Source organism: Ambystoma mexicanum, chromosome 4p, assembly GCF_040938575.1.
Source record: "Ambystoma mexicanum isolate Mex_15411 chromosome 4p, UKY_AmexF1_1, whole genome shotgun sequence".
NCBI classification, from domain to species: domain Eukaryota; kingdom Metazoa; phylum Chordata; class Amphibia; order Caudata; family Ambystomatidae; genus Ambystoma; species Ambystoma mexicanum.
Window position 1 is genome coordinate 666,289,317 of NC_090927.1, and position 22,733 is coordinate 666,312,049.

At 42.8% G+C, this 22,733-nt stretch overlaps 1 protein-coding gene across 3 annotated transcripts in view; it reads left to right on the top strand.

Moving 5' to 3' along the window:
• COL19A1 (collagen type XIX alpha 1 chain) overlaps positions 1–22,733 on the top strand; it is a 2,241,461-nt gene that overhangs the window by 989,562 nt on the left and 1,229,166 nt on the right. For all 3 annotated transcript variants that reach the window (XM_069606203.1, XM_069606204.1, XM_069606205.1), the window contains exon 12: positions 16,383–16,427. In XM_069606203.1, coding sequence (XP_069462304.1) covers positions 16,383–16,427 — 45 coding nt within the window. The remainder of the gene's footprint in view (positions 1–16,382; positions 16,428–22,733) is intronic.

Consider the following 22,733-nt stretch of genomic DNA (forward strand, 5'->3'; position numbering starts at 1 on the left):
TGACTATATGCAGTGTTTGGTTGTGCTTATTATAAAAACAGTATGCATATGTATTGTTTTGCAAATGAGAAGAGAAGTGCTTTGAAAACAAGGAACATGTATGTATTGAGATATATTATAGACATTCTAAGCATGTGTATTCTTAAAAAAATATTAGTACTGCAAAATTATATATATGTATGAAATAACGTTTACAAATTCCGTTTTCAGTTGTAAACATAATACATTTGTATTTTCAATTTTTCTTCTATACATTAATTTGAGCTTAATATTAATGTAAAACAGATAAACTGCAAAAAGAGAAGAATCTTTAAATACTGCCCAAGTTGTTAATATATTCAGTTTTGTACATACTTTAAGCTGCAGAGCATACACTGCATTTAAAGAAATTGCAACTAAATAAAATGTGCCTTATAATTACAGAAGAAAAACATTTACCTTGGTAATATATATTTTAGGTGCAATAAAATAGTCCTACAATTTCCAATTTTTATTTATATAATCAAAGCTCTCATTAGATAATTCATACAGGATGTTATGTCTGATGCCATCAGTGGTGTAATGAATGATGTCATATAGGATGTAATTAGTTATGTCATCCATGATGCAGTCTCTGATGTCATCATTATAGTCAAATGCTGCGCAGCAGTGTGCAGAACGTGGCTTTGCCTGAATTGTATGCCAAATTTATGGGGTATTGTTCCTTTAAATATTCACCTTAACATCCCTGAAGCTAAACTGTTCTCCCTATGTATATAGCCCATTTTTCCCATCAGCACTCTCCACCGCTACCACTACCACCCCGGACATGAAAGATGCCATCACACATGTCATTGCTGCCATCACTGACGCCATCACATGTTTATCCCCTTTGTTTTATGTCAGCTAAGCAACCATAACTTGCGCCACCACTGTGCGCTGCTAAGACTAACACCCAGGATATCAAAGATGACATGACAAATGTCATTTATGACATCACATGTGAAAGTAATTCTAATGAAAAATGCCTAACTACAAGTTATGTGTATTATGTTGCTTGCAAGATGCGAGGGGTGTTTGTGTAATGATAAACATGCAATAACTAGCTAACAATGCAAGACTTTATACACACTTGTGCTAGTAGAAACAATACATATGAAGAGCCACAATGCATACAAATTAGAGGCACTTACAGGGAAACTAAATTAAGGAAGAAAGAAGCAGCATCATCAGAAAATGTTATTAGCATTAAACTTTATCTTCCTGTATGCAAATTAATTCTGTGTTGGAGGCCTCCTATTGCCCCATGCATGTGTACCATGAGCTGAGAGCAAACCCTAAGCAATGTACTTTAAGAACATATGACATGGTCAACGTTTTCATGTACAGCACCTTTTGAATTTTTATATTGTGATTGTCAGTGAAGAAAACCACCTGGCCTAGATTTTTCAGTGACACAAAATAAGTAAGCAAGACATGTGATGTCATCAGTGATGTCATCAATGACATTTGTCATGTCATCTTTGATATCCTGGGTGTTAGTCTTAGCAGTGCACGGTGGTGGCGCGAGTTATGGTTGCTTAGCTGACATAAAACAAAGGGGCTAAACATGTGTGGTGTCAGTTATGGCAGCAATGACCTGTGTGATGGCATCATTCATGTCCGGCGTGGTAGTGGTAGCAGTGGAGAGTGCAGATGGGAAAAATGGGTGCTTAGCCTACCATAACTGCCAAATTTCAGGGGTTTTTAGATTTTACTTGTAATCATAACGTCCTTTAACAAAGTTTTTGTACTGAATGGCATAGGTTTTTAATAGGGCAACTTAACCATAACGTCCCTTTAACAAGGTTTTTTTGTAGTAAATTTTGCACGTTTTTAGTAGGGCAACGTAACCATAATGTCCCTTTGACAAAGGATTTTTCAATGATTTGCATAGGTTTGCATTACTGTAAGTCATTCATAACATAAGTTGACCAAAATTTTTGTTCAGCATTTAGAAAGATTCCAATAGTAACAAATAATCATACTGTAAAGGAACAATTGACTTCACTGCCCATCTTCCTACAAATTCCACAGTAGCATATGCTGTTGCACAGCATGGCCACATGGTGCACAACTCATACACACTTCACAATAAGATGTGTGAGTCGTTGATAGTGTGGAAGGACATTGTATGTTGTTCTACGAACTTGTAACTGCAACACTTTCGTACAGAACTCAACAGGGCAAGTTTGCACCACAATAGAAGCAAGAGTGCATACTGAGGTCTTTGGATCAGTATACCCCATTCCACCCTAAATAAATGGGGGTTGAATGCCATTAACAATAGAGATTTTATGGCACTAACCCGTGGGAACAAAAACAGGATTTTTTATCTTCAACCGGAATGCCCCCGGCGTTCCCGTTTGAAGAAAACAAATCCTTTTCCAAGATGGCCACCATGGAAAAGGAAGGCAGGCGTTGCATAGAAACTCTTTTTACGCTTTCCATTACATTTGCCAGAAAGGAAAAAAGGAAAACGTGTGACCGTAGTGGTCGAAGGACATTTGTATTCATTCTAAAATGTGTCGTTATCAGCAACACCTTTAACAGAAAGGCAGTGCCTGGTGGACATGGCAACTTCAATGCAATGTTTTGTGCCAACCAGTAAAGGGCAAAATTTAGCTCCCTGACATTTTGGTCAGTAACCATACCTACAGCCTACCCATCAGAGACGAAAGGCGTACTGTTCATTAGTTATGTGCACGACGATACTTGTGAAATATGAAAACACTTCCACATGTAAAACACAAAGGTGTTTGGTCGTGCGCAATGAACTTTACATAAATATGTGGAACATACAGTAAATATGTTTGGCAAAAATGTGCGTACAGAAGGCAAAGGAGTAGTCTTCTAACGTCTGGACAAAATCACAAGAAACTCTGTGAACTGAAGTGCAATAACGGCAGAAATATTGCAAGCAACACCATTACCACTGACCTGTGCACACATTTTTGTGTAAGTGCCACAGGTTGAATGGGGTGAAGAAATGTGTAGTGGAAAGGTATAACGAAGCATTGCTTTGCAAACGTTTCTGTACAGCAAACACTTTCACTGCACCTGATCTCATTTTTTCACTTTTACAAAGATACCAAATCTGACAACATATCGTCTTAATGCAGAACTAATTTTGGTAATTGGGCCATCCAGGTGACAGAAAGTAGCCTGACGGCACGAAAGCATAATAGATGGGCCTGAGCTTTAGGTAGCCAAACCAAGTGGTGTGCAATATCGGTCTGGATAACGTACCTTGCCAGCGTAAAGAAATGATTCCATAATGACTCACGTACAGTGATACGGCACCTACTAAAGAACATACTACAACGTAGCATGGAAAATTGTGAAGGGGAAGATTAAATTGTTAAAAAACACACTAACATGTAAAAATGAGTAAGGTACTTTTATTTCACAATGCACAGCGCTAAATCATTGCCCTATTCTCATTTGCATAGAAATTGGAAGTTTGTGTCTGTGCTGCACAATGAAAATGGTAATTTTGACAGTGACGTTGATGTTTTCCCACACAGTCACCATGCTTTGGCGGCACAGTTTTTATCAGACACACGGTATGCATTGGCAACACAGTAGTCAGTTTCCTCTCACATTCAGCGTCAAGACGGCGTCAATCGTTGTGATGTAGTCCATCAGAAAGCATGGTATGTTACTTAAAATGTTAGTGGTAATATTGACGTTGTTGTTTAACCACACAGAAAATATGTGTTGTTGACACAGTAGTCGTATTCCTCTCACAGTGATTTACAAGGCAACGTGAATGGCTGTGAACTATGACACCAGAAAGGATGGTATGTTGCTTCTTAGTGCTACAACTGCGTACGGACATAGAGGTCTGATGCGGTCACCCCATTCAATGATGACGCACATGCAACCGGTGACAAATAGCTGCACTTGATGATTAAAAAAAACGTCACTTGGGTGTTGCAATCCATGACAATCACAATAGGGAAGGAAGTAGCTGAGGGGAAAATAAAAAAAAAGGTCTATCAATCTGAAGCCTTTGCGGAAAAGAAACGTGTAACATATAACATTTCTATGAACAATTAATATTATATGGGGAAATGGAGTGACACCCTACAAATGGCGAAAATGTGCAATCTTCATAATTGGTAAAAAAATGTCAGTGACACATACATTTTGTTGAAAATAGTGGAAATTGTAGTGAGGTTACGTCATTATTAATATAAGACTGTGTTTCGTACTAGATAAGCAGGGAAGTGGAATTAAAACATGTAGCAGTACGCAACCTCAGCACAAACCAAAGGTGGAAAACGTACCCTTTTTTATTAAAAATTAACTTTTTATGGGGAAATATAGTACCACTTTACAAACCGCGACAATGTGCAACGTGCATAATGGGCATTGAAATTTCAACGGCACAGAAACGTCCAAATGCATTAGTAGTAATATATATTTTTTTGCAGACTAAGTAAGTAATGGCAGTTTAGTGTACAGGCCTGAAAAATAAGCTTACATAATATGCACAAGCTCCATTGCGGCCTCCGCAGCCACACAGTAGGTTGTTTGCAGGAAGACGTCCTTGGGAACTGATTTTTCATGTGCTTCACAAACCTTTTTGAAGCATAACTTATCAAACTTATCAAAGGGTCTGTTTCACAAACTGTGCCTCCCTACATTCTTCTTTCTGTGTCTTCCCTGTACGTCAAGGTCGAAAAACAATAGACCCTTATGAGTTTTGGTACATTTGTGACCATACTGAGCGCCTACTGAAAAATTGAAATGAAGTGACCTTCACTCAGAACGCAAATACATTCTCAATTTGCAACAACATATCAGCAGTCATTCATGAGACCCGTTACTGCCGAACACGTGCAAACTGTAGGACGCCAGTCTGACCGCAGTACTGTTGGTTATGGCTTCTTACATAGATGCAGTAAGGGCTTGTCGTACATTGCCTACCAAGTCCCACTGTACGGTATGATAGTGGTAACAAGAATAAAGCACTGTTTCACTTCCTACTGCCACATATACGTAATGCTTACCTTTCGACAGAGTGTTCCATAAGGGGTTGTTTGCAGTGTTTTCGGCGTACAACAAAAAACGAAATGACCATGGCGGCCGTAACGAAACAATGCTACGCACTTGACGCTGTGGCAGAACCAATCGGTGAAAGCGCAACATCTTGACGTGCAGCATGCCACAGAATAGCCAATAGAAATCTTCTCCACTGAGCGAACAGGGAAGTGTGACCGCGGAGCGAACATAGATATCACGAATTATTTCAGACCTACTTTTTGATAATTATAAAGAAACATGCTGCACGGATGGTGACCAAATTTACAAAAGCACGCTTTTTGGACCAAGTCTCTGTACCTGCCGCAGATTTCATCGAAATCCGTCCAGCGGTTTCACCTGTAGCTGTGCGCAAAGATTTTTCCCCATTCAGTCTATGGGAAAAAAAAGATGTTTTGGGACCCCCCTATAACTTTGCCCCCCCTGGCCCAAACATCTCCAAACTTTGCGAAATAATTCAGAGTGGCCCATATACTTTTTCTTGCAATGTTTGGTGAGGATTCGTCCAGGGGGGGCGGAGTTATAAGCCGCCCAAAAAGTGCTCTTCCTATGGAAACAGTATATATATATATATATATATATATATATATATATATATATATATATATATATATATATATATGGAGCCAGTGGATGTTGAGACCAGGGGCACTATGGGGATTATCCCCTGGTAAACCTACCCTGGCCTGCCACACAGGGCAGGGAACAGGCACATTTATGTATCATAGGCTACTCTCTGGCATCCAGTTCCTTCCCACCCCACTGCCTTCTCAGTAAAGACCAGCTATTTGTCATACTTGGAAGGTTAGTAGGAGACCTCCCCCTCCACATTTGGGTAAGCCTTGAGAATCACATCAGACCATGAGACACAGTTCACCTCCTGCTTCTTGGCAGCCCTCCATTCCCATATTGGAGCGCAAAAGTCCTGCTGTTCTGGTTATCACTTGCAAAGCAATAGCTAGACTGAGCACACAAATCAAAAGCTCAAAAAATGCCTTTCTTGCTAATCCTCGCCCTGCACAGACCTTGGTTGATGGCGAAGATGAGAATGAGGTCAGACATATCTGCTACTCATGTCTGCACCTTCTTGAGGATGATAAAGGCTATGCTGCATGTGAGCAAATGTGGGAACTTCTCAAATTCACGCTTTTCAATTGGGCAGTTGGTTTCTTCCTGTAACATCCCTGGAAACTAGGTTTCCCAGTAGGACAGGAGGTCAGAGTGTTGCACCCTGGTCTGTTCCCTTGGTACTTGCTGATTTACGGACATCTGCATCCATGCTACTGTCTGGCTCTGTGTGTCCCGGAGAAGCAAAGGCACCGGCTTGTGAAACGGTCTTAACTGACAAGTCATGCTGAAAATGCACTGCCATGACACTGGGGACTTCTACCATATGCAACAATTACACACAACCTGGGTGTGGCTTCTCCACTGAATAATTGTTTGGTAGACTGTAGAGATCACATCTCAAGGACTCCTGCTGCTTTGTTTTCCTGATGCTATTCCTCCTGCCTCCTGTTGATGCATCCCTGTTTTCCCCATCTGCAACTTCTTGCAGATCTTGCCTGCTGCTTGCTACTTGCCTTGTCTCTCTGCTCTGGCCCCCCTGAACTTTCCTTACCTTATGGTCTACTTTTACAGTCTCCTCACAATGTATTTTATTCTTGCTTATCTGCTCCCTCTTTCCTCCTCCTCCCTTTTCCCTGAAAACCTCTCCTTGCCGGCCTGAACCTTTTTCTGCCTCTGGTCCACATCGAGTGGTGTTTCCTGCTTCAAACTTTGCCTATCATTGCTTGAAGAAAGTACTCTGCTACCTGCTACCAGTGCTTTGGCATTTATCGTGGTTGGCATCTGCCCCTGGTATTGGGAACTCCTGCCATCATTGGACTCAAGGTTTCTTCACTTGTCTGGGATGGGGCTTGTTCCTTGCACCCCGTCTACAGCCTGAGATATTAACACAGTGAATCTGCATCTGCGCCAGAGAACCTGACCTACAGGCGTGAGTCAGCAATCAAACTTTGACAAATAGGACAAGGCAGTAGAATACTAGAGGTGGTGGTAACATTAGAGGAGTTGGTTACACTAAGAGGCGGGGGAGTGTTTGGAAGAAGTGGTAACAGGAGGAGAAGAATGTGATAAAGATCTGAAGCTGCTGAGGGTTGTGATTTACCCTCCAGCGTCATTCTCGAACCCCAGAGTTCGAGAACGATGCCTGAGTCAGTTGCAGTGTATCTTTGTAAAGAGAGTGCACCTTCCTGGGGACTCTCGTAATAAAGTATTTGACTATAAACCTCATAGTCTCTGGAACCTTTAACTGTCTGCTCAGGAGGAAAGAGAGGTCCATGGGTGTGCATGAATATCAATTAGATACCTATACAAGTAATGGTGGACACAGGTTCGCCCTACACAATGGTGGATGTTCAAACATACACAAAAGAGTTAAATGGGTGATCTGAAGACTTGAGAACAACCAGTATCAGAGCCACAGGGTACAGCAGAAGCCCAATAAACATCATGGGTTATGCATGGGTTCACCTCAATTTCAAAGGTGGAGAAATGTACTGCAAGTTATGTGTGGCAGAAAATGGGTCGTCAGTGGTAGGGTGGGAGGAACAGGAAGCCCACCAAATAAAGTTACACCCATGTGAGGCGACCCCGATATTGTGTGTGTGTGTCCAGTGAAGACTTTAATACCAATGAAGGACTGGTGAAGAGTTTTCCTTTAGTATTCAATGAGAACATTAGGATGCTTAGAGGTTTCAAACATACAACTGTGCTGAAGAGAGGTGCCAAACCAATTGCACACAGAGTGAGAAACATTCTGGTTGGGACAAGAGTAGCATTACAGAAAGAGTTGCCGAAACTTTGTGAACAGAAGATCATAGAACTGAACTGATTGAGTCTTCTGAGTGGCTATCCCCAATTTTAATTGTATGTAAACCAGACAATTCCATAAGGATGTGTGTTGACCTTCGGGATCTTAATGCTAGTATTTGGATTGACAGGCACCCTTTGCCAAATATAAACGAGATGTTAACAGCCATGAAGCCCACCAAGTACTTTACTACACTTGATCTGTCATCAGCATACCATCGAGTGGTTCTGGATAAGAGTTAAAAAAACTTAACTTAGTTTGTCACTCCTCTTGGAGCATTCAGATATCAATACATGCCTTTTGGGCTAGCATCTGCTGCAGCAGTATTTCAAAGTTTGATGCAACAGCTTTTTGGCGGCCTCAATGGTGTATACTACTTTCAGGACAACATTTTAATTGCAACCATGGCGGAAGAGGAACATAATGCCAAATTTTTAGGAGTCCTGCAGGTTATACAGGAAAAGGGACTTATATTGAGGATTGATAAGTGCAGTATTAAAATACAGGAAGTAACATATTCAGGGCACATTATAAATTATGAAGGAATTAGCCTAAAAAAAGCCTAACCGAACAAAATCAAACATGCCTGCTCCTTCCAATAAAGATCAATTGCACCATTTTTTGGGGCTAGCAGAATACTTTTCGAAATTTGTACCACATTTTATGGACAGAACGCAGCACATAAGAGCTTTCATTAAAAAAATGACAAGATTTGTGTGGTCTAAAGAGTGCCAAAAGGAACTGGAGAAAATAAAGAAGACCATAAATGGTGCACCAACACTCAGAATGTTCAGCAGCACAGCCGCTAATGTAAACACAGTTGATGCCAGTAATGTTGGCCTGGGTGGAGTGTTGGAGCAAGTTCAGGAGAATGGCATGATACCAATTGCCTTTGCTTCACGGGTACTGAAGGCGGCAGAGATGAATTATGCAACTATAGAAAAGGAAGCCCTAAGATTGAAATGAATTCTGGAGCATTTTAGGGGATTAATATGTGGTCTTCCAGTAACTATCAAAAATGACCACAAGCCGCTGATACACATCTTAAATTCCAAGAATCCACACTTAGCTTCACCTAGAATTCACAGGTGGATCCTTGACATAATGCAATTTAATGTAAGAGTAGTGTACATGCCTGGTAAAATGAATGTCATTGCGGATTGCTTCTCCAGACTAACATGGGATATGGGAGAACAGGACCAGGACCAAATCAGTGAAAAGGAAATGGAGTGCATCAATGCACGTATTGAACCAGGGGTCTCGAAGGAAGAGTAGGCGCAGGCATCTTCTGAAGACCCTGAACAAAGACGTCTGCACCATGCTGTGCAGGAAGGGTGAGAGAAGATTTATCATGCTCTAAAAGAATATGCACAAATTCAGAATGAGATTGTGGAAGATCCTGTGTGTGTTTTCAGGGGTGACTGAATAATTCCATCTCCAACGTTAAGGAAGAGGATCATGGACTTAGCACATGAAGGCCATCTTGGAAGGAACCTTACAAAAAGAAGGATTAGAGAATGTTATTGGTGGCCTGGAATGTGGAATGAAGTTGAAGAGTTGGTAAGGAATTGCCAGGCATGTGCTGTAAGTGACAAGAGCACGAACACGCAAGTAACTCCATTACAACCTGTAGCAATTCCAAACATGGTGTGGAATAAACTGGCCATAGACATTACAGGGCCCTTTGAGACATTGGTTACCCAAACAATATATAGATATATATAGCCAGTGTTAATGGATTACACGTCAAAGAGGGTTGAATGGGGAGTAATGGAGGGCACGGTAATGACAGGAAAGATTGTGAGATTTTTGGAAGATGTGTTCTGCAGAGAGGGAGATCCTCAAGAAATTGTATCCGTAAATGTATGTCAGAGGAGATGCAGGCATTCTTATCGAGCTATCGAACATAAGGTTACTTCACTATACCGTTCCACGGCCACTGGACTAGTGGACCGCATTAATGGATTTATAAAGAACATAATACAACTGGCTGTGGCTAATTCGTTACCGTGGAGAGATACACTAAAAGGAAGCACTAAATATGCATATAATGACCCCCCATTCTGCAACGGAAGAAGAACTGTTTGTTATCATGAGAGGGAGGGCAGCATCTAACAGGTTGAGGCCACCATGGTTGCCAACAAAGTACAGTAAAAGAGTAGACATTGAGGATATCGTAAAAAAAAGTGAAAGCAAAACAAAAGAAATAGAAGGTATATTATGATCATACCAAGCATGCAAGAGAAAGGAAGTTCAAAGAAGGAGATTGGGTTTGAGTAAAGGAACCTAGAAAAGTATTAAAAAGAGCATCCAAATTCAGGGAGGAACAGAGAGTGGAGAAGGCGTTGGAGAAGTCGGTAATTCTGGATGATGGAAGAAGGTGGTTTTGTGATGATGTTGTGCATTCCAGTGAACAGAGACGAACAAATGATATAACACGTGCTTTTAGATGTCAAGGGCAGACTCACAGTCAAGGACTGTGGATGGATGCGGTAGGGTCACAATGGAGGAGTGGTGGTGATGATCCCGTCAATCAGATGCCCTTGAGGAACAGGAGAGTTGCTCCCAATTTCAAGAGTGACTATGTTTATTACTAACTGTATCCTTTTATGTGACTATGTTTATTTTTTATTATTAACTGCATCTTTTTATGTTTACTCCCCGCCTCACTCCCATCTTCCTTCCTCTCCATCCCCGCTTTCATTTCCTGGAGGGGAGATGTTGTGATGTACGCTCCGGTGTCGTTCTCGAACCACGAAGTTCAAGAACGATGCCGGCGTCAGTTGCAGAGTATATTTGTAAGAGAGTGCACCTTCCTCGGGGCTCTCATAATAAAGTATTTGACTATAAACCTTGTAGTCTCTGGAACCTTTAAAGTGCTCTGAGGGCAGGCAAAGACGGTGGCAGGAGTTTGGAGGAGGTGGTAACATTAGAAGAGGGCAGAAAACCCAACGAGGAAGTCATAACTGCAGGAGAAGAAAGTGATGAAGACCGCAAGAATAGGAATGGTCTTGTGGGCCATTGAATTAAAGGACCAGATAGTGAGAGGAGAAATGAGAAGGGGGCAAGAAGGTTACCATCAGATCAGAGATGCAAAAGGATAAGAGGTTTAGGTGTACAGTCCTAAAGGTCGGAGAGGGGCATAGATTCCAGAGAGCACTAGTGGGAACTACTGGCTCCAACTTGAGTTGTGCTTACAACTGCTGGAGGCAGTAGGAAGTCCAGAGGAAGTGTCAAGAAGCAGACTTGGGACTTGATACCTGAGCAGAACTTGGTGCTTGACAGCTGTGGGTATGAGACCTTGGAAAGCCTGCACCGAGTTAGCTTACAAGGACTGGCCCCACCTTGGGGACAAGGGAACTTGGCGTCCCAGAACAAGAAACCTTTGCTTTGAACAGGAGGAAGCTTCCTTGGAGAGGAAGGCAACGCGTTTGTCTTGAAAGCAAGACAAAGCAGCGCAACACAGGTTCGAATCCCGATCCCGTGCTTAGAAACCACTCTCTGGTATTAAGTGCGTTATAAATGAACAATAAAATAAATAAAAAATAAAATACTTTTCTGTTGCTGTTTCATGTAGCGTTGAACCTTTCCCTACACAAAAAGAAAAGTCCAGAAATTCCAATATCTTAGGCCAGTAGTTTCTGTATACCGTGAGGCCTCCGGAACGTTGCAGACACATTTTTATTTTATTTTAATTTATATGGAAAGAAAACGTCAGCATGAGGGTGACCATGTTTTTCCCTTTACACTGCACATCTTCTTGAGTCAACCCTTTGTAATACAATCTGTATGAAAATAGAGCATAATTTACAAGCAAAAAGCTGCAGCGACTAATTGAAACCACAGTACTTCGTGGATGGGCATGTGAATGAGACCTCCCTGATTTCTGGAGCATGCATGCAAATGGTACTGGTTAGGGAAGTTATAAAAGTCTTAAGGGTGCAGAGCAAACAGAGACCATGGCTATCTGGAAGACATTATGCAGTGGTAGCCTTAGGAATTGTCTCCAAAGGCAAATATACAGTAGCAGCACTGACAGAGACAATAGATCCGGCTTTAACCATGTAGAGGGCAAGCTTCTTTTGTCCTCGGTGATGCTCGACAAAATAATGATGCACTCCACATTTACACAGTCGGACCTATTTATTTTGCAGAAGCCTTTTTTGCAAGTTTTAACAACACATTTTCCAAATCTCAAAGTATTGTAGAACTTTCACATAACTCTGAATACTGTACAAGAAACATTAATAATTGAAAGATACAATGTAGAGATATATGCTGAAACTGCTAGACTAGCTCAGTATTAATCCTCCTTCCGGCGGAGATCTGTTCCCTGTGCTGCTGAGGCTCACATTCAATTCCCGCGGGGTCACTTAACTTTCGATTGTTCTGAGTTCCACTACAAGCCCACCTTTGAGATGCTTAATCAAAACATCTTCTTTCAGAGAGATGCCAAATATCTAGTAGAAAGCTTTAGATAGAACAGAATGTATCGTTTCTCACCAGGGGAGTTGCTAGGTCTGGAAAAGACCCGGGGCTACGCTGATGTCGGAACTGTTGGGACTGGGGGCTAGCTGGCCTTTTGGCTGTAGCTCCTGAGATTCTTTCCGGGGCTACAACCAAAAGATCAGGGGCTATAGCCCCCTTAGCCCCCCCCCCTAGCAACGCCCCTGTTTCTCACACAGGGACAGGAAAGGAGGGGAACAGATGGATTTTAGGAGTAAGCCGCGGATAGCACTCGGTGAGGCAAAGAGTGTTCTGACGGGGCATTCTGGATATTCACAGCAATACTCATCACATTGCCAGTCACAGAAGCACTATGGTGCACGTATGAACTATGTTATATGAATCACCCGGGGAGTGGAACAAGGACATTATAGTACAGCTTGGTTAAAACATTCATGTTTTTCTTGTGAGTAGTAGATGCAAATGTGGTAGGTTTAGGTACGAATATTTTCAGTGTGAGTGCTGCTTACATTGGCAGAGCCCAATTTTGATCACCTGTGTGTGCTTTGAGTGCACTGCACATACGTATTTTTACCACTGTAACAGTCCCTTCCAACTTTTAAAGTGCAGGCAAATGGTTGGTTTTCCATTCAAATGGACACAAATGTCCGTTTTGTAACGTTTGTGGGATGCCCCAAGCTTGTCATAGTGACAAGATTACGAGGGACATACACCGCCATGAAAACTGTGGATGCACTATATTTTCATGGCGCACTGGACAGTACTCCCCTTTCCTTCGCCAACTAAAACCTCTTGAACAATTACATCTGCTACATTCACTTCAATGGACATTTACTTCGTCTTCATCTTCACAATGTCAAGGTGTCAATGGAAATGCCAAGGTTAGGGTTGGGGTCAAGGAGAGGCTAGGGGGGAGAAAGTGGGTTAGAAAAGAAGGGGGTGTACAAGGGGTGTCCCCTGTAATGAGAAAGTGAATGTTAGAAGAAGTGAAAAAATAAGAAGTAAAGCTATGAAGAGGCAACTTTGATGAAATGAATGTATGGCGGATAAATTCCACTAAAACTCTGCATATCTGTCACTCAAGTTTCCAACCACCTTATGTCCTGTATGGGCTGCATGCGGCAGAAATGCGAGTTAAGTTCTTATATTCTAGGATATTTAATTGGGTGAGAGAGATCCATCCAGTGCATTTAACAACCTTAAATGGATGAGGCAACTCCGGCCTGAAGGTCCAAAACACAACACAACACTCCCGCCCACACAATGGCACAGAAAGAAACTGCTTTGTCACTTCAGAATTAAAGACTTTACCGAATAGAGGTTGTAAAGCCTTAGACCATAGAGACAATGCAATGAAATGCTATCTTTCTTGTTTAAATCTCGACTACCGGAATGGACCAGCGACATAGATTGGACCAGTTATATTGAACGCCACACGGTATTAAATGATCTTTTAAGCCAAAATATATATGAATGACCATCATGAATGATGCTGCTGCCTAATATTTTCACTGAATTCCACATGCCATGTGGCAGCATTCACAATGGCATTCAACCAGTCTCCTCGTGATGTACGTGTGTGCACATCTTAATACAACAATGCTTGAACCTCAGCAATGGCTGAAATTATGTGCGTTATAAAAGGTCGCTATATAAAATGTATGCATCAAACAATCATTGGCCCTCATTACAGTTTTGCCGGTATCCTGCCGGTTATTGCGGCGGAATACCGGCAAAACTGCCTTACCGTTTCCACCACCCCATACCCCGGTATAAACAGGATATGACGGGCTGCTTAGACGCTGGTAAGTTCCAATTCCATGGAGTCCCAGAATACTGCATGGGATGGGATTGCCAGAATTACCGGCGCCGACACTAGCAGTGCCAGTCATTCTGCCATTCATTTGCCCATATGGGCCTGACCTCCCGGCAGGTCAGGCCTGTCGGTAGTTCACTGCCTCCACTGGCAAACTTGTGTCTCCCTGGTCCGGAATAAATGACGGTGCCGAAATTACTGACATTTTCTACAGACTGGTGAACTCATAATGAGATATATATCTTTCAGTCAAAGTTACCGTTAGTTCTGTTGTGTTATTCTTGTACACCAAAGTGGGGCGAAAACGTATGTTTTATCATATCTGGGAAAGTTGTTGCAACCCTTATTGGGAAACATGCTATTGGTTGTTATTGTTCATAACCTAATAGTGTCTCACAGTCCTCTATATGAAGTGAAAGAGACATTATTTGGGCAGTTTATCCTGCTAAGATATTCACAAGTTTAACCAACATTTCAATCCAAACCTTCCCTTGCTGGCTACCCATCTGGTGAGCACAAATTGGGGGTGTCACTGGCCCAAATAGTCATAGGAAAATAATTCATTTAACCTTTTCCAGGAGGCAGTTATCCCTTGTGGTCATTTAATGCCTCCTACTATTGTGGAATGTCCTGGGGTATGTTCAGCTCCTTTTCCAGTAACCAACTGGTGTGTTGTGTCCATGGGAACAGCCATTCCAGACCCACTAGAGCACTGCCCTGAACAAAGATCTGATAACTACGCTGAAGGAGGTCAAGACTGACAAGGTACGTAGACACCGTCACAGAGTACCTCTCCATGCTGAAACCGCAAAGAGGTCAGCAAGATCCATGCCTAGTCACCCACACACCCCGTCCTTATCCCACAAATTCACCAGATACCTGACAATTAGTACATCCAGAAAACAATATGGGCATGTACGAGTTCAAGGTTCAATGTCAATAAGTGGGGAACATACCCTGAATGGCACGAGGACGCAAAAAAGATAGTGTCTAAGGGATCTGACCTGGACGGCATGATGGAGCAATCTAAGCTAGTGGGAGTTATGTCTGAGGTAGTAGGCGGATCCATAATACAACAGGTGTGTCCAGGGATGGAATGAAGGATCGGCCAATGATCCAGTGGATCAGAGTTGGGAAGCAGAGAACAGAAGGGCAAGGTCACTACCCGGGAAGGCAGGAGACTGGTAGAGGGAAGACCATGTCCAAGAAGGAGCTGAATGAATCCAAAGGGAGAAAACACCTCGGAGAGTCCAAGCACAGAATCAGACCTGGGCAAGGATAAAAAGGCCTAATAGCAAAGCCAGATACTGGATACCTATCGGTGCAGCACCTACAGATGTCACAAGAACAGAACTAGTTGGGATTGCGATATATCAGCTGGCTGGAGGAGTGTAGCATTGTGATGCTGTGTGTGTTTTGTGGGGTGGGGGTGTTGAATGTAGAATTTGAGCATGTTACTGTAATGCACTGAGCAGTCAGAGGAGTTCTCAATGGGCATTCAGGAATCCATCTCGTATGGTTGTGTTAATGTCGTGGTAGCGGTACACTTCTGGAAGAGTGATTGTGAGATGTCCTGATTCACCCAGGAATGGCGTGGTGTCTCTAGCAGCGGACTGGCCCATGTGAAAACACCACTCTATAAAACATTGTTTCAGTGGTTGTTCCTGTTCTCCCTCCTAGACACAAATCACTCTTCAACCAGGGCCAGTGGCCCTGGCCTACCAGCCGTGACCCCTAACACCCTTGCAACCTCAGGGCCACCTACCTTTCAGCCATTTTAATTGCCCACTAGCCAGCCATGGCTTCTAGCAACATGGTGTGCCCAACTGTGCTTTGCAGGGGGGGCGGGCGGGAGTATATTCTGATACCAGCCTCGGTGGAAAGGAGGATGTCCTATCATGAGCTTGAGGCTGCTGTTTCTTCTGAAGGTGGTGGGGCTGGAAGAGAATCCAGACACTTCAATTTGGATAGAATGTCCTGGTTACAATACTACTTGTCGCAGTATCGTGAGTGTTTGTGAGCATACATAGACGTGCATTGTGGGTGAACTCCCTGTGGAACTACAATAAAATGTTGCCAAAGTTTGAATGTTGTTTTGGACAACAACTAAATGCATTACACTGAACTGAAATAAGTGTGTCTTTTCTCTGTTATTAGGGAGAACGGGGTTTTGATGGGATTGACGGTGAAAAGGGAGATATGGTAAGTGTGATTCTAGCTTATTTTATCTTGTTGAAATGTGTTCTTTAGTGTCAGTACTGATAGAGGAGAATAGAAAAATGACCATAGCAGAAACAGTGGTTCATTTGTGGGGTACTTGCAAGGGCCGAGCCCTGGACTTCTTCTGAGCACTGGCACTTATTTTCCCAGATCCAGTTTGATTATGATGTTGTATGTTGGCATCTTTATTCTTTTCATAGTTACACAACAAGCAACAACAGTGTGGATGGGCCACAGGCCTCTGCTTCCCTGGCTGGCGGATTCTTATTCATGTACCTGCTTAGTCACACTGGTATTGCTGTGCAAGTTCTCTATTTTAATGGATAACCACGAGCTGAAAGGTGACAGAGCGGGGTGGGGGAGGGGGGGTTCACGCTGGCCACGCCCACACACTGCTCCAGTTATCTGACATGACACTTGTACTGCTTCTATTGTAATACCTGGCGGCACTGATGCAGCACGGTGGGCGGCTAAGGCTTGTGGTGTAGGCAGCAGCCAGGAAGCCACAACACAAGGGCAAGTTAACTAGTTCAGTGGCAAGGCGGGTGTGTGCATGCATATGTGCTAGTGTTAGCGGTATGCCTCGCACGTGACATGCATGCAGCTGGATTTGCTGCACATATGCAGACAGGGGCCCTCAGTGGGCACATACAAGGCCTTGTGTCGGTTGGCATTCCCACTTTCCCCTGTAGTATGCAGTCAATGTTTGGGCTCTGATGCACAGGTGCACGCCTGCCCGGCAACTCTCAAACACATGGGGCCACATAACTGTGAGTGGTGGCACACAATTGCCAGTGCCGTTGGTCGATCAGGGGGACACCAGGCACTGAGAGGACAACACCAGGACAGAATAGAGGGGGAACAGCCCATTGCTGAGGAAAAGAGCATGTGCTGAGTGCAAATATGGCAGATCTTGCAGCAGTGTTGACAGGCAGGATTATCGGTTCAGTACTGCTTTTGTGTGCATTTCTCTATCACTTTCCTATAGGAAGAAAATACTTTTGCTCTGTTTTTTGATGATAGTCACAATGTTCCACTTGCCACCTGTATGATAAGAGGAACATTATAATTATGATGATATTTTTAAACAGGAGTACAGCATGTGGTGTCTCATTTCAGGATACAGCTAGTATGGTATGTTATGTTGATTGGTGTTTGCAAATTGTTCATCTGCCATGGGTGGTGCACACATCTCCCAAACACATCCCCCACTATGAGCTGCTGGGAGTTGTAGCTGCAAACACAAATAGGTTGACACTGTAGGAAGGAGAAGTGGGTAGCGACAGCTGTGGGTGGTGAACTGCCCCCTCCCCGCCCATCATGACACAGGGCCCCAAGCAGAGAGCAGAAATTAAGTTAAGCGACTATTTCTGTATACAATATGAGTCTGAGTGAGTGCTTCTGAATATGGGCAAAGAGCCTTTGATCTTTAGGTGGTTGCTGGGGGTGGATGTATATTTTAGCAGAGACCCTGAATATAAGTGTTTTCCTTTTTAGAAAGGCCACTCCCAGCATCTCCATAACTGTTCAGTGCACATGTCAGCATGGTGCCACCAGTCACAGACAATCCCTCAACTCATGCCACCATTCTGATCTGCATCAGGTGTTGGGTGGACCTGGTGCTTTCATAACAATTGGCGCATGCACCCTTCAAGGTCCCCTCCCTCTTGCTGGGACACAGGAAATGTAGCAGGCACTCACATCATATTCTGTGATGTCTTGGCATCTGTTTCTATGAGTATAACGGAGGCACGTGCTCCTCATGCTGTAAAATCATCAGAGGGTGAGGTTTACACAATTAGTTTTAACTTCCAGAGCCTCACTGACTGGGGAAAGGTAGTGTGTGAGAGGGCACCTCGAGTGATGCAATTCCTGCCTAAGTATAGGTTACTACAGAGGTCCATACATTGAGGTTAAATGGGGGAAATACCTTCATGTCCTGCAATACTCTGTTTCTTAGACATTGAGGAAATAGTTGTAAACATTGGAAATGATTGACATCTTACTCCAAGTCCCGCCATGGCTTGTTGTCTGAAATGTATAGACACACATGTCTGGGGTTGTTGTTGACACTCTAGTTCAGAGGAGCATTGCTTGGCATTTTGGACTGTCCTTGTCGGCGGGACCAGACTGATATGCAAATGGGCACAGTGACTTCCTGAGAAGACACCATCCCATATAGAAAAGATCCTCTTCCCTCTTCCCTTTTCCTCTCCTCTGCATTTTCCCCTCTTTTATATGAATTGGTGTGCTCTATGAGCAAGCGACCCACGATGCGGTACCCTCACGGATTCATCCTTCACGTCACTCTGTCTCCCCACTCTCTTGCTCTCCTCATCCCCATCCATCTATTTCCAATGACAGATCGGTGCTCTACAGGTGCCAATAAAATAATATGGCTACGTTCCTTTAACTGTTTAGTGTTGCTAGGTTTCCCTGAGGTGAGACATTAGCCTTGGTGAGAAATTGCTGGGCTTGACTAAAATATATGGGCCGTATACCCTCTTGATTGCAGGTGTGGCCTGCCCGATTCTGAGGCTTACGTTTCTCTGCCCATGTGCAGTACTATGTTAATGTGACTAAACACGTGTGCTTGAAGCTGCATATGGCATGACTGACACCCCGTTCTTGTCCTACCCAATGATTTATATTAATTCACCTGTATTCTTCTGTTTTATGGGTAAGAGTTTAAGAATGTAGCCCTTGATTGCCATTTCAATGGCAATTGTGAAGGGTAATACGTTTAAGCATGTCTCAGAGAAGGCAGGAAATCCATTCTTGGCTGCACAGTGTTGTCTATATTTCAAAAACACATGCTCTTTCTTTGCTGTTGTAGAATATTCTGCCTGTCCTCTGTGTTCTCCAGGAATGTGTTTTGACTCTGCTAGGGTGTTTTGTCTACTGTCAATTCCTCACTTTAGTGGCCTGCACAATGTGTACCTGGAGGCTCACTTTAGAGAAGTGGCCATCTTGAGCTCACTGATCATGGGCTTGCAGGCCAGTGTATTGACCGCCGGTCTAGGGTATGAACGCAGCCACTCTTCACACAGTGCAGTAAGAAAAATTCTTTATTCCAAAATTGGAGATTCCGGACAGGGCGGCAAACTTTCAGACAAGGACGAGAAACTATGAATCTAACGCATAAGTTCAAAACTCCACGACACTATGTGAAATTGTGTTGTAACCCTACACAATGAAGATTTATACTATTACTAAGGGCAAATAAACTACCGGTCCTAAGTAATTTGGGTCCAGGGCAAGGTATCCCTGGAACAGAAAGAACTTGCCGTATGTGCAAATTAGAGAACACAATAGAAACTCCACGGCATGCCCTCACACAATGCCCGGTAAATGGCCCGCTTTATATGACTAGACTGGGAAAGGATGTTAACAACTTGGATAGTAAAAGAACAATGAAATTTGGTGGTATTGTGTGAATTCTGGAAATAAATCTGTCCCCATGGCGTTATATCACGTGTGGCTAAAGGGGAGTGAAAAACTGAAAGCCTAACTGCAGAAAATAGCTTACCTTCGAGAAGATAAAGGTGATGAACGAGATGCAGACATGTATATGGGGAAGGGTAGATCAGGGAAGGATAGCATGTTGTCATTTCTCTTTTGGTTTCTGTTTTTGTTTTTTAAAATATATAACTGATATGTTTATTAAGGATGTATATTGTTGATATTTCTTTTAACTTTTGTATGATGTGAAAAGTTCTCTGAACTGTAACACATTAGATAAAACATGTAAAAAAAATAGCGCAGTACCGCTCCCACTGGGCCCCGGAAGCCTTGGAGCTCATGGTACCACTTTTTTGATTGTCAATGTACTTTTTGTCATGTTGGCCCCGATTGCACTTTATTTGTCAGAATGGTTATTCATATTGAACTGATCTGAATCACCTCTAATTTGTGATTTTAAAACATATTTTAGCATGCCCCACTTAGCCATACCAGATTCTTACAGAATTTTAGAAGGGGTGGGGCAGTAAAGCAGGGCATGAAAGCAAGGTGTAAATTGTGTATATGAAAATGGAACGCGGTAGGGTATAACCGTTTGTAGGTGCGCTTGGGCCATTTGGTTTTATGGGTTGGCTAGCTGCGTCTCCAGCAATGGGAGCCTTGACCCGAAACCTCTCACCATATAAGATAAACTGATAGTGTTTGTTATAACAGGGATTCGTGCTTTGCCATACAACATTTCTTTCCTGTACCACACACTAATTTACAAAATCAGATGTGGTAGTGCTCTTCATTTATTCTCTCTTGACCGTCTAAATTGTCTACACATTGACTTCCCGTTCCGGGACATTTCCCATCTTTTTGGAGGCAGAGAAGGGGCATGAAGCAGTATTCACTTCCCCCCTGTGCTTTCCTTAGCTGCATAGTAGTGTTCCAATTGGATGTGTTCTACAATGATTTAACTGATGCAACTTGATGCTAAATGTTCATGTAACAGAACAGAATGACATATAAGGAGCGTTCATGCCTACCGGAGGTACAAGAAAAATGAGGGACTGTACGCGTAATATCCTGTCTAAAAACACAGATGATCATTAAGTTTTTATTTCTTGTGATTCTGGTTTTCCCGTCTCATCCTTACACAGAATAAAATTAAACCTAGCATTTACAAATGTGCAAACATATTACATACAGAATTTCATTTAAAACATATAAAACCAATCTAACATAACAAATCTAATAATATTCATCATAAAGGAGTAGACAAGAAGGTGAGACGTGACCATCGTAGACTTAGCAAGCCAGCTTCATGCAAGATTTTGATAACAGCAATGGTAGCAACTGTTTCCTCACCAATGGAAATTCTTGCGGAAAATACTCCACTTGTAACAATGCAATGCAGCCCTAGAGTTCTAATCACTGCCAAGGCTGGACAATTCAAGTCGACGTGCACTCTGTTCTATATAACATCATTGTTTTCACGTAATACACAACCTTTTACCTTATGCTTGCCCCATGATCTAACATGGCAAATTTCACCAGTGGGGAGCAGGTCAGATTGCTTCTTAGGAACTGACCAGCACAATAGCTATTTGGAATGTTTTCAATTTTTTAGGAATAGTTCCCAGAGGCTTATCAAGAGGGGGCGGGCTCTTATAGAGTTTGTAATGTCTCATCTTTATGATAGTGGATATCCAATCCTGTCTGAGCAGGATATTTTGTTGTATAATTTGAATGGTTTATAAGGTCACTGGTCAACAGTTCTATTCTATTCAGCACTTGATCCACTCTTATTCTGAAATTGGATGAAGCTCTCGATGTCGTGTAACTCAATACTTCTGCTAGCTCTTCATATACAGATCCCTTCGTTCGGGCCACAAACCTTTGATACAATGGGTCTCATCACAAGTTGGGCGGTAGCCCTTAAAAGCAGTGGTAATGGTATTGCCGCAGCATTTAAGGGCTGGCCCTATCACAGGTCTAAGCTACAAGGGAGCTAAATGTTCCTCTTTTTTCTGGGGCCGTATGGATGAGGACCAAAATAATGTAATACACATATGGGTTCCACAAAACAGATACCCTCCTCTACACGCACAACGTGTGAGTATCCACACTAAACATAGATAGAGAACTGTCTTATTTTGTTTAGACAGAGGTACACAATCTCATAAAAGAATACATTTTTTAATCATTATACACAAAAAATCTTTTGTTCCTCATACAGGAATATGATCGTTAAGGGGTCCCTGTGATTTTCATGCAGGAGTAAAACGAATAGATTCCTGTGGAATACGTCTCCATTTAGCACCTGTCCAAAGGAGACATGCTCCATATGACTTTATTGTAAATGCTGTCTGCAAAGCCGAATTCATTTTTTATTTTTGTTTTACAAAAAGGAGTGTAACACCAAGGAATAGTACACATGTTGCCTGCTTTTACTCTTGCACTCCACGTTGCAAATGCTTAACATTACATGCAGGGGGGCCAACAGCATGTGAGTGTTATCGCTGCAACGAGCACCTTTGTGTGGGTATTGGAGTGCTCACAGCCTCTTTGCTGTGCCAGACCTGATGGCTTAGTTCCAGTAGGGAAAGTGTTACGGCGGGGGTGAGTGGGATCACCTGTCCTTGTGCAAGGCGGACCCATGGTACTTTCTTGGGCTGGGGGGAGCTAAAGGGGAAACCTTTTCCACCTTGGTGACTGAGGCTGGGCGGGGATGGAGGCAATTTGGCCAGTGACAGGCTAGAGACTAATAACCGTGCCTGCCCGGAGTTGTGGATATAGGTAAGCTAGTGTGCAGCTACTCACTGGTAGCCTTTAGACCTT